Source organism: Belonocnema kinseyi, chromosome 5 (genome assembly GCF_010883055.1).
Source record: "Belonocnema kinseyi isolate 2016_QV_RU_SX_M_011 chromosome 5, B_treatae_v1, whole genome shotgun sequence".
NCBI classification, from domain to species: Eukaryota; Metazoa; Arthropoda; class Insecta; order Hymenoptera; family Cynipidae; genus Belonocnema; species Belonocnema kinseyi.
This window is the reverse complement of record NC_046661.1, coordinates 130,792,900-130,805,938: the sequence shown is the minus strand read 5'-3', so window position 1 is coordinate 130,805,938 and position 13,039 is coordinate 130,792,900. Positions and strand designations below refer to the sequence as shown.

Below are 13,039 nucleotides of genomic sequence, written 5' to 3'. Positions count from 1 at the left end.
AAATTATGTAAAATCTTAAAAAATTTTCTCAAACTTTAGCAAAATCCTTGAAAGTTCTTAAAATTTTTTATACCAAATTTCTGAAATAAAAAAAAAATCGTTCAGAATCTTTGAAATTTTCGTAAAATCTTTGAAAATCTGAAAATGATTTTAAAACATTTCAGAATTCCTAAAATGCTTCTGAAATTTTTGCAAGTTTTTGAAAATTTGTTGGTCAATCTTTTGAAACTTTTTAAATCTTAAAATTGTTCTAAACAATTTTAAAAATCCTTAAAATGTTTCTCAAATTTTTGCAAAATCTTTGCGTGTTTGAACATTTTTGGTGAAATCCCTAAAATTTATAAAACCATCGTGAAATCTTCTGAAATCTTTTAAAATCTTTGAACTCTTTCTAAAATCTTTGAAATTCTTCTGTAAATATTTGAGAAAATCCTCGGAAAATTATCAAAATCTTAAAAATTTCAATAAAATCTTTTAAAGTGATCTAAAATCTGATAAATCTCAAAACTAAAACGAAAAAAAAAACCAACTCCTCTCGGTTCTGCCGGTCGGATTTGAATTCGTAGAACCATTTTCAATAGTAGGTCCCGGTAAGAGACCCAGGAAATCCGTAATTCCTTCCCAGCCTCCCTGGACCAATTTTTCTGCAAGTCTGACACTCAGAGGAGCGTAAATTGAATGCACGTAGCTAATATCCTTCGGTGTAATTTCACTCTCGTCCTCGACCGTGAGTTTCAAAGCTTTCCTCAACACCGTATACTGCCGATTCGACTGTTGCAATTTCAAAAAACCAGCTTTTTCCAAATTCAATAGAGTCGGAAGATGCTGATATCCGTAAGTCTGGATAATTTCTCTTTTATAGTAATCGAGAACTTTCGATTTCAGGCCCGAATTTGTGAGAGATTGGATACAAAGAAGTCTCAGAATTGAGGAAAGTGGGGCTTGTTGAGCAATCAAATCTTCTATGAAGGAATTTGGTTTGTCGGTGTCGATGCAGTTTAGCAATTCTTGTTCCACCTGGAGAGATTCGAGAAATGAATTCGAGTCTGTCACTTCTTTTATCATCTCCGCTATCGTCGTGTCTGTAATTTTTAATTATTTCAAAAAAAAAAAAAAACTTATACATATATTTTAAATCAGAATAAATAAAAATTTACCTATTTTTTTGAAAATTGGTATTTTTTAGTTGAAAATTCAACTATTTGTTTGAAAATGGATCTTTTTTCATTTGAAATTCAACCATTTGTTTGAAAATTGAACTATTCGTTTGAAAATTTATGTATTTTATGGAAAATTCATGTTTGTAGGTTAAAAAGCATCTATTTGGGTAAAAGTTCAGTTTTTTAAATCATTTTTTTAGTTTTTAAAATATAAATAATTATTTCTCCTTGAGAATTTATCTTTTTAGTTCAAAATAAAATTTTTTTATCGAAAATCCGTTTAGAGTTCAACTATTTTTTTGAAAATTGATCTTTTTTAGTTTGCAAATTCAATAAATATTTGTTCAAGAATGTATTAATTTTTTCGATAATTTATCTTTGTAGGTTGAAAATCATTTATTTTGTCGAAAATTCAACTATTAATTTGAAAACGGATCTTTTTTTTTAGTTTAAAATTCAACTTTTGTTGGAAATTCGAAAAACTTATTTTATCAATTATTTTATCACTTATTTTATGAATTTTCATACAATTAGTTGAATTTTCAACAAAAAGAGTTGAAATCTAAGTCGAAAAATGAAAAAGTTAAACTTTCAATATAAAAATTATGTTAAAAAAACGAATTTTCAAGCAAAAATAAAAATGTTAATTTTCCTTGGAAAAAAAACTAATTTTCAACTGAATATTAAAAATTTCAATGTTAATAAAAATTATCAACAAGAATGACTACTTCTCAATAAAAAAAATGAAGAATTTTCAACAAAATAATGTAATTTTCAAACAATTACTTGCATTTTCAACGAAAAGAGATAATTTTTAATCATAAATAAAAAAGTCACTTCTTTTATCGTCTCCGCTATCGTCGTGTCCGTAATTTTTAATTATTTCAACAAAAAAAACTTATACATCTATTTTAAATCAGAATCAATAAAAATTTACCTATTTATTTGAAAATTGGTATTTTTTAGTTGAAAGTTCAACTACTAGGTTGAAAATTGAACTTTTTAAGTTGAAAATTCAACTATTTGTTTGAAAATGGATCTTTTTTCATTTAAAATTCAACCATTTGTTTGAAAATTGAACTATTCGTTTGAAAATTTATGTATTTTATGGAAAATTCATCTTTGTAGGTTGAAAATCATCTATTTGGTTAAAAATTCAGTTTTTTATCGTTTTTTTAGTTTTTAAAATATAAATCATTATTTTCCCATGAGAATTTATCTTTTTCGTTCAAAATTAAATTTTTTTATCGGAAATTCGTTTAGAGTTCAATTACTTATTTGAAAATTGGTCTTTTTTTAGTTTAAAATTCAACTCTTTTTTTGAAAAATGATCTTTTTAGTTGCAAATTAAATAAATATTTGTTCAAGAATGTATTAATTTTTTCGAGAATTTATCTTTGTACGTTGAAGAGCATTTATTTTATTGAAAATTCAAGTATTTTATTGAAAATTAATTTTTGTTTAAATTAATTAATTTTAAATTAATTTTTTTATGAAAACTTAAATTTCCCAATTTTTTATTAAAAGTTGATCTTTCTCCGTTAAGACTTTAACTATTTCTTTGAAAATTGAGCATTTTTAGTAGAAATTTCAACTATTTATTTGAAAATGGATCTTTTTTTTAGTTAAAAATTCAACTTTTCTTGGAAATTCGAGAAATGAATTTGAATCGGTCACTTATTTTATGAATTTTCGTACAATTAATTGAATTTTCAACAAAAAGAGTTTCAATCTAAATCGAAAATGAAAAATTTAAACTTTCAATATAAAAATTATTTTAAGAAAAAACGAATTTTCAAGCAAAAATAACAATTTTAATTTTCATTGGAAAAAAAACTAATTTTCAACTGAATATTAAAATTTTCAATATTAATAAAAATTATCAACAAGAATGACTAATTCTCGACAAAAAAAAAGAAAAATTTTCAACAAAATATATGAGTTTTTAAATAATTATTTGCATTTTTAACGAAAAGAGATCAATTTTGATCATAAATAAAAAAGTCACTTATTTTATCATCACCGATATCGTCGTGTCTGTAATTTTTAATTATTTCAAAAAAAAAACTTATACATCTATTTTAAATCACAGTGACCATTTTGTTAAAAATTATTATTTTTTTGTACTGAAATTTTAATTTTCCATTTTTTGTTAAAAGTTGATCTTTTCCCGTTAAGACTTCAACTATTTCTTTAAAAATTGAGCATTTTTTGTCCAAAATTTAACTATTTATTTGAAAACGGATCTTTTTTTTAGTTGAAAATTCAACTTTTGTTGGAAATTCGAGAAATGAATTTGAATCGGTCACTTATTTTATGAATTTTAATACAATTAATTGAATTTTCAACAAAAAGAGTTTCAATCTAAATCAAAAATGAAAAATTTAAACTTTCAATATAAAAATTATTTTAAAAAAAAACGAATTTTCAAGCAAAAATAACAATTTTAATTTTCATTGGAAAAAAAACTAATTTTCAACTGAATATTAAAATTTTCAATATTAATAAAAATTATCAACAAGAATGACTAATTCTCGACAAAAAAAAAGACGAATTTTCAACAAAATATATGAGTTTTTAAATAATTATTTGCATTTTTAACGAAAAGAGATCAATTTTAATCATAAATAAAAAAAGTTAAGCTTTCAGTATACAAATTATTTGAATAAAACAACCAATTTTCAATAAAATATTTAAACTTTTGATCAAAGACGAATTTTTAAATAAAAAAAATCAATTTCCAAGTAGAAATTTTGATTTTCGGATGAAAAAATCATTTTCAACCAATAAAACTAATTTTCAATAATGTATTAAAAATATTAATCGAAATGATAAATTATCAACAAAAACAACGAATTTTCGACAAAAAAAAACGAATTTTCTACAAAAAGAGATTAATTATAAATCGTAAATGAAAAAGTTAAATCTGCAGTACAAAAATTAATTTAAAAGAAGAACAACGAAAAAAGACATGAAGACATTTGAAAAAACAACGAATGTTCAATGAAATATTCAATCAAAGACGAATTTTCAAATAAAAATATCAATTTCCAAGGAGAAATATTAATTTTCAGAAGAAAAAAAAATTTCAAATACGTATAAAAAATGTTAATCAAAATGATAAATTATCAACAAGAACAATGAATTTTCGACCAAAAAAGACGAATTTTCAACAAAATTCATGATATTTTAAAGAATTAGTTGAATTTTCAAAGAAAAGTGATCAATTATAAATCAAAAATGAAAAGTTTAATTTTCAGTTTTATTTTAAAATTTTATTTAAAATTTTTATATTTTATTTTTTTATTATTTATTTTATTATTATTTATTTATTTATTATATTTTATATTTTATAATATAAAATTTTAATTTTCAATAAAACTTGATTGTAAAAAAAACGATTTTTTATTCAAATATTCCAATTTTCAAACAAAAAAAAATCAATTTTCAAGGCAAAATGAAAAATAATTTTCTGAAGAAAAAATAATATTCAACCAATAAAACTAATTTTTAACAAAGCATTACAATTTTTAATGCCAATTATAAATTATGAACAAGAACGATGAACTTTTGACCAAAAAAGACAAATTTTTAACAAAATATATTAATTTTGTAGACACTTGATTGCATTTTCAACGAAAACAGATCCATTATAAATAAAAAATAAAAAAGTTAAATTTTCAGTATAAAAATTAACTTAAGAAAAACGAATTTTCAATAAAATATTGTAATTTTCCGTCAAAGACATGAATTTTCAACTGATAACGATACATTTTCAAGCAAAATTGAAAAAAAAAACTAATTTTCAACCAAATATTGACATTTTCAATAAAAAAAAAACTATTAAAAAGAACGATGAATTTTCAACCAAAAAATTCGAATTTTCAACAAAATACATGAATTTTCAAACAATTATTTGCATTTTCAATTAAATGAAAGCAATTTTTAATCGTAAATAAAGAATTTAATTTTCAGTTAAAAAAATTAATTATATGAACAATTTTTCAATAAAATATTAAAATTTGCAAACATAAAGATAAATTTTTAACAAGAGCGATGAATTTTTAATAAAAAAAGACGAATTTCCAACAAAATACATGACTTTTCAAGCAATTATTTGCATTTTTAAATACAAGAGATCAATTTTGAGTAAAAAATGAGAAAATAAAATTTTTAGTAAAAAATTAATTAAAAAAAAACAAATTTTTAATCAAATGTTAAAATTTTCCGTCAAAGACATGAATTTTTAACTAATAACGATACATTTTCAAGCAAAGATGAAATTTTCAATACAGAAAAAAACTAATTTTTCAACAAAATATTAACATTTTCAAAAAAATTATTTACGAAAACGATGAATTTTCAACCAAAAAAGACGAATTTCCAACAAAATAAATGAATTTTCATAAAATAATTTGCATTTTAATAAGAAGAGATTAATTTTTAATCCAAAATGAAAAATTAGAATTTTCAGTAAGAAAATTAATTTTAAAAAAACTAATTTTTAATCAACTGTTCAAATTTTCAATCAAAGACATGATTTTTCAACTAAAAAAAATCAATTTTCGAAGAAAAATCGTAAATTTTCGGGAGAAAAAATTATTTTCAACCAATAATCTAATTTTCAACAAACTATTAAAAATTTTAATCAAAATTATAAATTATCAACAAGAACAATGGATTTTTGATAAAAAAAAGACCAATTTTCAACAAAATATATAAATTTTCAAACAATTAGTTAAATTTTCCACGAAAAATGATCAATTATAAATAAAAAATTAAACAATTAATCATTCAGTAAAAAAATAATTTTCAATAAAATTGTCTCTGAAAAATTTGAATTATGAAACCGAAAATATGAATTTTCAAAACAAAAAGAAGGTTTTCAACCAAATAGTGACATTTTTCACCAAGAAAGAAGAAATTTTCATCCAAGAATATTAAATAAATAAAATACATGAATTATCAAAGAAATAGTTTAATGTTCAACTAAACAACATCAATTTTAATAAAAAATTCGTCTTTTGTTGTTAAAATAACAAATAATATATTTTTAGTTGAGTAATGGTTGATACTTTCATAAAAAAGATGAAATTTCTACAAAAATGGAGGAATCCTAAATAAAAATTCCTGAATTTTCAATTGAAGACAAAAAGTTATTCAATTTTCAGTAAAAGAATTTATTTACAAAAAAAACCTTCAATTAATAATACAAATTTTCTACAAAAAAATCGAATTTTCAACTAGAAAAAAATAAATTTTTGACCAAAAATAAAAAAGTTTAATTTATTGATAAAAAAATGATTGAAAAGAATAAAAAACGACTTTTTAATTAAAAAGTCCCATTTTTAACAAAACGCCAAAAAGATGGCTTTTCAAAAAATTATGGAATTTTTTAACAAAGTTGTTTAATTATTAACCTAGAAAATGAATTTTCTACTAAACGGTCGAATTTTCAAACAAAAAAGATTACACTTCAACTAATAATAGTTGTATTTTCAAACAAATAGTTAAATTTTCACGCAAAATAAATAAATTTTTTAGAAAACAGTTGTATTTTCAACACAAAAAGTTAAATGTTGAACAAACATATTAATTATCAACAAAATTGTAAGAGGTGATATTTTAACAAACAAAAAAAAAGAGAAAAATTAATTTTGAACAAAAGCTAAAAAAAAAGTAATAGTTGGTGCTTTTAAAATTTCTACCAAAAGAGAAGAATTTTCAACAAAAACGATAAATTTTCCACTTAAAAATAAATTTTTTCAACAAAATAAATAAACTTTCAAAACAAGTAGTTAAATTTTTAACTTAAAAACATTATTTATTACCGAAAAATAGAAATGTTAAAATTTCAAGAGAAAAAGAAATATTTTTCAACAAATAAAACTAATTTTCAACCAAATATTAATATTTGCAATGAAAAAGATAAATTATCAACAAGAACGATGAATTTTCGACAAAAAAAAAAGAAGAATTTTCAACAAAATAAATGAATTTTCAAACAATTAGTTGAATTTTAAACGAAAAGATCTCTATTTTTAATCAAAGATGAAAAAGTTAAATTTTCAGAAAAAAAAGGAATTTTCAATAAAATATTCAAATTATTAGTCGAAGACTAATAACCAAATAGATGCATTTTTAAGCAAGAAAGAAGAAATTTAAATTGAAAAATATTATATGAATTTTGAAAGAAACAGTTAAATTTTTAACCCGAAAAAAATCAATTTACAGAATAAAAATGGAAAAGTCAAATTTTCAATAAAAAAAAAATTTTCAAACAAAAAAATGTTCAAATTTTTAATCAACGATATAAACCACCAATAGAACTATGAACTTTCCAACAACAAAAAAATGTCAGCTAAAGATCAATTTTCAACCATAAATGGAAAATTTATACATTCGATAAAAAAAATTTGTTTGAATAAAAAAATTCGGATTTTAAATAAAACAGTTTATTTTGAACCAAAAAGATAAATTCTCAACGAAAAATTTGAAGATATATATTTAAAAAAAAAAGAATTTCTAACAAAATAATTACTTTTCAACATAAAAGGATGGATTTTTAAAACAAATAATTGAATGTTTAAACAAAAGAAATCGCTTTTAAAGAAATGGTTGAACTTTTAATAGAAAAATATCAATTTTCAAGTTACATGTTCAATAAAATAAAAATAATTTTGAAAAAAGACATGAATTTTCAAACAAATAGTTGAATTTTCAAATAAATAGTTGACCAAGTAAAGACGAATTTTCAATCAAACAGTTTAATTTTGGAACCAAAAAGATAAATTCTGAACGAAAAATTTAAAGAATTATATTTTAAAAATAATGAATTTTTAACAAAATAGTTACTTTTCAACATAAGAAGATGAATTTTTCACAAAATCAATGATTTTATAAACAAATAGTTGAATGTTTGAGTCAAAGAAATAACAAAATGGTAAAATTTTCAATCAAAAGAGATAAACTTTTAGCCAAAAAATTAAGCTTCCATACACATAAGACAAATTTTCAGCTAAACATCAATTTTCAAGTTACATGTTCAATTAAAAAATTAATTTTTAACTAAAAAAACTATGAATTTTTAAACAAATAGTTGAATTTTCAACTAAAAAAGATCATTTTTCAAAGAAACAGTTTAATTTTTAACGGATATTCAATAAAAAAAGTTTAATTTTGAACTATAAGATAAATTCTTAAAGAAAAATAATTATTTATATTTTAACAACTAAAAAAACGATTAGAAAAATGAATTTTTAACCAAATAGATGCTTTTTAACCCAAAAAGATGAATTCTCCATAAAATACATGAAATTTCAAACGAATAGTTGAATTTGCAACTAAAAAAGATCAATTAAAAAAAACCTTGAATTTTAAAATAAAAAAGATCAATTTTCAAATGAATAGTTGAATTCTAAACGGATTTTAAATAAAAAAGTTTAATTTTGAACTAAAAAGATCAATTCGCAAAAAAAAATAATTATTTATATTTTAACAACTAAAAAAAAGATTTAAAAAATGCATTTTTAACCAAATAGATGCTTTTTAACCCAAAAAGATGAATTCTCCATAAAATACATGAAATTTCAAACGAATAGTTGAATTTTCAACTAAAAAATATTAATTTTCGAACAAATAAATAAATTTTAAATTAAAAAGATCCATTTTCAAACAAATAGTTGAATTTTCAACTAAAAAAGATAAATTTTCAAACATAGTTGAATTTTTCACTAAAAAATATCAATTTTCAAACAAATAGTTGAATTTTCAACTAAAAAATACCAATTTTCAAATAAATAGGTAAACTTTAAACGGATCTTCAATAAAAAAGTTTAATTTTGAACTATAAAAGATAAATTCTCAACATAAAATAATTATTTATATTTTAACATCTAAAAAAAAACGGATTTTTTAACTAAAAAAGACCAATTTTCAAAGAAATAGTTGAATTTTTAACGAAAAAAGATCATCTTTCAACCATAAATGGAAACTTTATATATTCAATAAAAAATGTTGACCAAATAAAAACGAATTTTCAATAAAACAGTTAAATCTTTGAACCAAAAAGATAAATTCACAACTAAAAGTTGAAAGATTTATATTAAAATTTTTTTTTTAAACAAAATATTTACTTTTCAACATAAAAAGATGGATTTCCCACAAAATCAATGATTTTTTAAAACAAATAGTTGAATGTTTAAATCATTTTTCAAAGAAATAGTTGAATTTTTAACATGAAAAAATGTTCATTTTCAGTAAAAAATATAAAAGATTTCAGAAAAAAATTAATTTTCAACAAAATGGTAAAATTTTCAATCAAAGAGATAAAATTCCAGCAAATTAATGAATTTTCGAGCCGAAGAAGACAAATTTTCAGCTAAATATAAATTTTCAAGTTACATATTCAATAAAAAAAATTAATTTTGAAAAAACATTCAACTATAAAAGATCTATTTTAAAACAAATAGTTGAATTCTAAGCGGATTTTCAATAAAAAAATTAATTTTGAACTGAAAAGATAAATTCTCAACGAAAAATAATTATTTATATTTCAACAACTAAAAAAAACGATAAAAAACTGCATTTTTAACCAAATAGAGGCTTTTCAATCTACAAAGATGAATTTTCCATAAAATACATGAATTTTCAAACAAATAGTTGAATTTTCAACTAAAAAAGATCAATTTTCAAAGAAATAGTTTAACTTTTAACGGAAAAAGATCATTTTTAAACCGTAAATGAAACTTTATGCATTCAATAAAAATTTTTTGAGCAAATAAAAACGAATTTTCAATAACAGTTTAATTTTGCAAGCAAAAAGTTAAATTCTCAATGAAAAATTTAAAGAATTATATTTTTGAAAAAACAATTTTTAACAAAAAAGTTACTTTTTAACATAAAACGATGGATTTTTAAAACAAAAAGTCAAATGTTTAAATTAAAGAAATCACGTTTTAAAGAAATAGTTGAATTTTTAAATGGAAAAAATACCAGTTTTCGAAAAATAATATATATAAGAGTTAAAATTACAGGAAAAAAATTAATTTTGAACCAAAAAATAAATAAATAAAAATAACAAACATGAATTTTCAACTAAAAAAGATCAATTTTCAACCATAAATGGAAACTTTATATATTCAACAAAAAATTTTTCCCAATTAAAAATGGATTTTCAATCAAATTCCATCCGAAGAAGACAGATTTTCAGCTAAATATAAATTTTCAAGTTACATATTCGGTAACAAAAATTAATTTTGAACAAAAAACAACACTCATAAATTTTTATATAAATAGTTGAATTTTCAATTAAAAAAGATCAATTTTCCAACAAATAGTTGAATTTTTAACGGAAAAAGATCAACTTTCAATCATAAATGGAAAATTTATGTATACATACAAAAATTAATTTAAAAATAATTAATTTAAACAAAAACAAAAATGAATTTTGAATAAAATACTTGAATTTTCAACAAAATAAATGCTTTTCAACCTACAAAGATAAATTCTCGAAAAAATCAATACATCCTTGAACTAATATTTATTGAATTTACAACTAAAAAAGATCAATTTTCAAAAAAATAGTTGAATTTTAAACTAAAAAAGACCAATTTTCAAATAAATAGTTGAACTCTAAACGGATTTTCGATAAAAAAAATTTAATTTTGAACTAAAAAGATAAATTCTCTACGAAAAATAATGATTTATATTTTAATAACTAAAAAAAAAAGATAAAACAACTGAATTTTTAACCAAATAGATGCTTTTCAATAAAATACATAAATTTTCAAACGAATAGTTTAATTTTCAACTAAAAAAGATCAATTTTCAAATAAATAAGTAAATTCTAAATGGATTTTCAATGAAAAATTTTAATTTTGAACTAAAAAGATAAATTCTCAACGAAAAGTTTAAAGATTTATATTTAAAAGAAATTTTTTTTAACAAAATAGTTATTTTTCAACATAAAAAGATGGATTTTCCATAAAATCAATGATTTTTTAAAATTGTTAACGTGAAAAAATGTTAATTTTCAATAAAAAATATAAAATAATTTTATAATTTTCAACAAAATAGTAAAATTTTCAAGTTACATATTCAATAAAAAAAATTAATTTTTAACTAAAAAGTACCAATTTTCGAACAAATAGTTAAAATCTAGACGGATTTTAAATAAGAAAAGTTCAATTTTGAAATAAAAATATAAATTCTCTACGAAAAATAATTATTTGTATTATTATATATAATGGTTGATATTTAAAAAAAATGAATTTTCAATAAAATACTGTAATTTTTAACAAGATAGATGTTCTTCAACCTAAAAAAAATAAATTCTCCACAAAATCAATACATTATTGAACAAATATTTCGTTAAATTTGCAGCTAAAACAGATCAATTTTACAGGAAATATTTCAATTTTTAACATAAAAAATATAAATTTTCAACCAAAAATGTCAAAATTGAACTTTCAGTAAAAAAAAAAATTGCCAGAATAAAAAGGAATTTTCAAGAAAATAGTTCAATTTTCAACAACAAAAAACGAGTAGAAAATAAGGAATAAAATTATTTATTTAATTATATTTACGTTTCGCTAGTGATTGTTTCGTTGCTAACATGTGCGGCAATCTTGCAACAAATTGTTTAATTTCTTGCACACTTTTTTCGCCATGCCTCTCATCAAATTGCGACGAAATAACTTTTGCCTTTCGACTTAAAACTGGCCCCACGCCATTGAAGTTTTTATCCCTGAAAAGAAAATTTTTTTTTATTAAATTAACTTAGATTCAATTTAGAATCTATTCAAATTAAAATCGGCAGATACCTAATTTCAGCGAAAATTTCTTCTCCGGAATTAAGAATTATCTGTTCTTTTTTATCGAGGGACATTACGGTCGGTGATTCGTCAGAATCGTGGAATTTGTCTGCCGGCAATTGAACTGTCGCTAAAAAAAATTAAAATTTTAAATTCATAATCCGAAATTCATTCCAGATTTTTGTGTAGCTAATTCAAGATTTTTTTTTACGATTGACTAATTAAATAAATAATTTTGAAAACATAATTTCTTGAACATTTTTGAAATCCTTTAAAATCCTATTATTTGAAGTAAAATATTGCATTTTCAACCAGATTTATAGATATATATTAGCAAAAAAATTAAGCTTCCATACAAATAAGACAAATTTTCAGCTAAACATCAATTTTCAAGTTACATATTCAATAAAAAAATTAATTTTGAACTAAAAAAAAACTATGAATTTTTAAACAAATATTTGAATTTTCAACTAAAAAATATCATTTTTCAAAGAAATAGTTTAATTTTTAACGGATATTCAATAAAAAAAAGTTTAATTTTGAACTATAAAGATAAATTCTGAAAGAAAAATAATTATTTATGTTTTAACAACTAAAAAAAAAACGATTAAAAAAATGCATTTTTAACCAAATAGATGCTTTTGAACCTACGAAGATGAAGAAATGAGGAAAAAGGGTTGGGGAGGAGTTAGGATAGGGAAGGAAAAGATAAATGCACTGGCATACGCAGACGACATAGTGTTGATGGCAGAGGATGAAGAAGGGATGGCGGGATTAATTACAGGATTAGAGAAATACTTAGATGGGAAAAAGCTGAATGTAAATGTAGAAAAGAAAAAGATAATGAGGTTTAGAAAAGGAGGAGGAAGGAAGAAAGAATGGACAGGGAGATGGAAAGGAATAAAGTTAGAAGAAGTCAAACAGAAGTCAATACAGCTCATGTAAGAGAAAGGATAAAAAAATCAGCAGGGGTAATGAAACAGATATGGGGAATAGGAAAACGGAGGTTCAAAAAAATTGGAGAAGGAGAATGTGGTTATTTGATACGCTGGTATGGCCGGTTTT

General features: G+C 21.1%; 1 protein-coding gene across 1 annotated transcript in view; it reads right to left on the bottom strand.

The window, feature by feature from the left end:
• LOC117172560 (vacuolar protein sorting-associated protein 33A) overlaps window positions 1-13,039 on the bottom strand; it is a 48,758-nt gene that overhangs the window by 14,506 nt on the left and 21,213 nt on the right. Inside the window, exons 4-6 of the mRNA XM_033360618.1 lie at window positions 11,984-12,104; window positions 11,747-11,907; window positions 531-1,082 (exon numbers count right to left, since the gene is read on the bottom strand). Of these exons, the coding sequence (XP_033216509.1) occupies window positions 531-1,082; window positions 11,747-11,907; window positions 11,984-12,104 (834 nt within the window). The remainder of the gene's footprint in view (window positions 1-530; window positions 1,083-11,746; window positions 11,908-11,983; window positions 12,105-13,039) is intronic.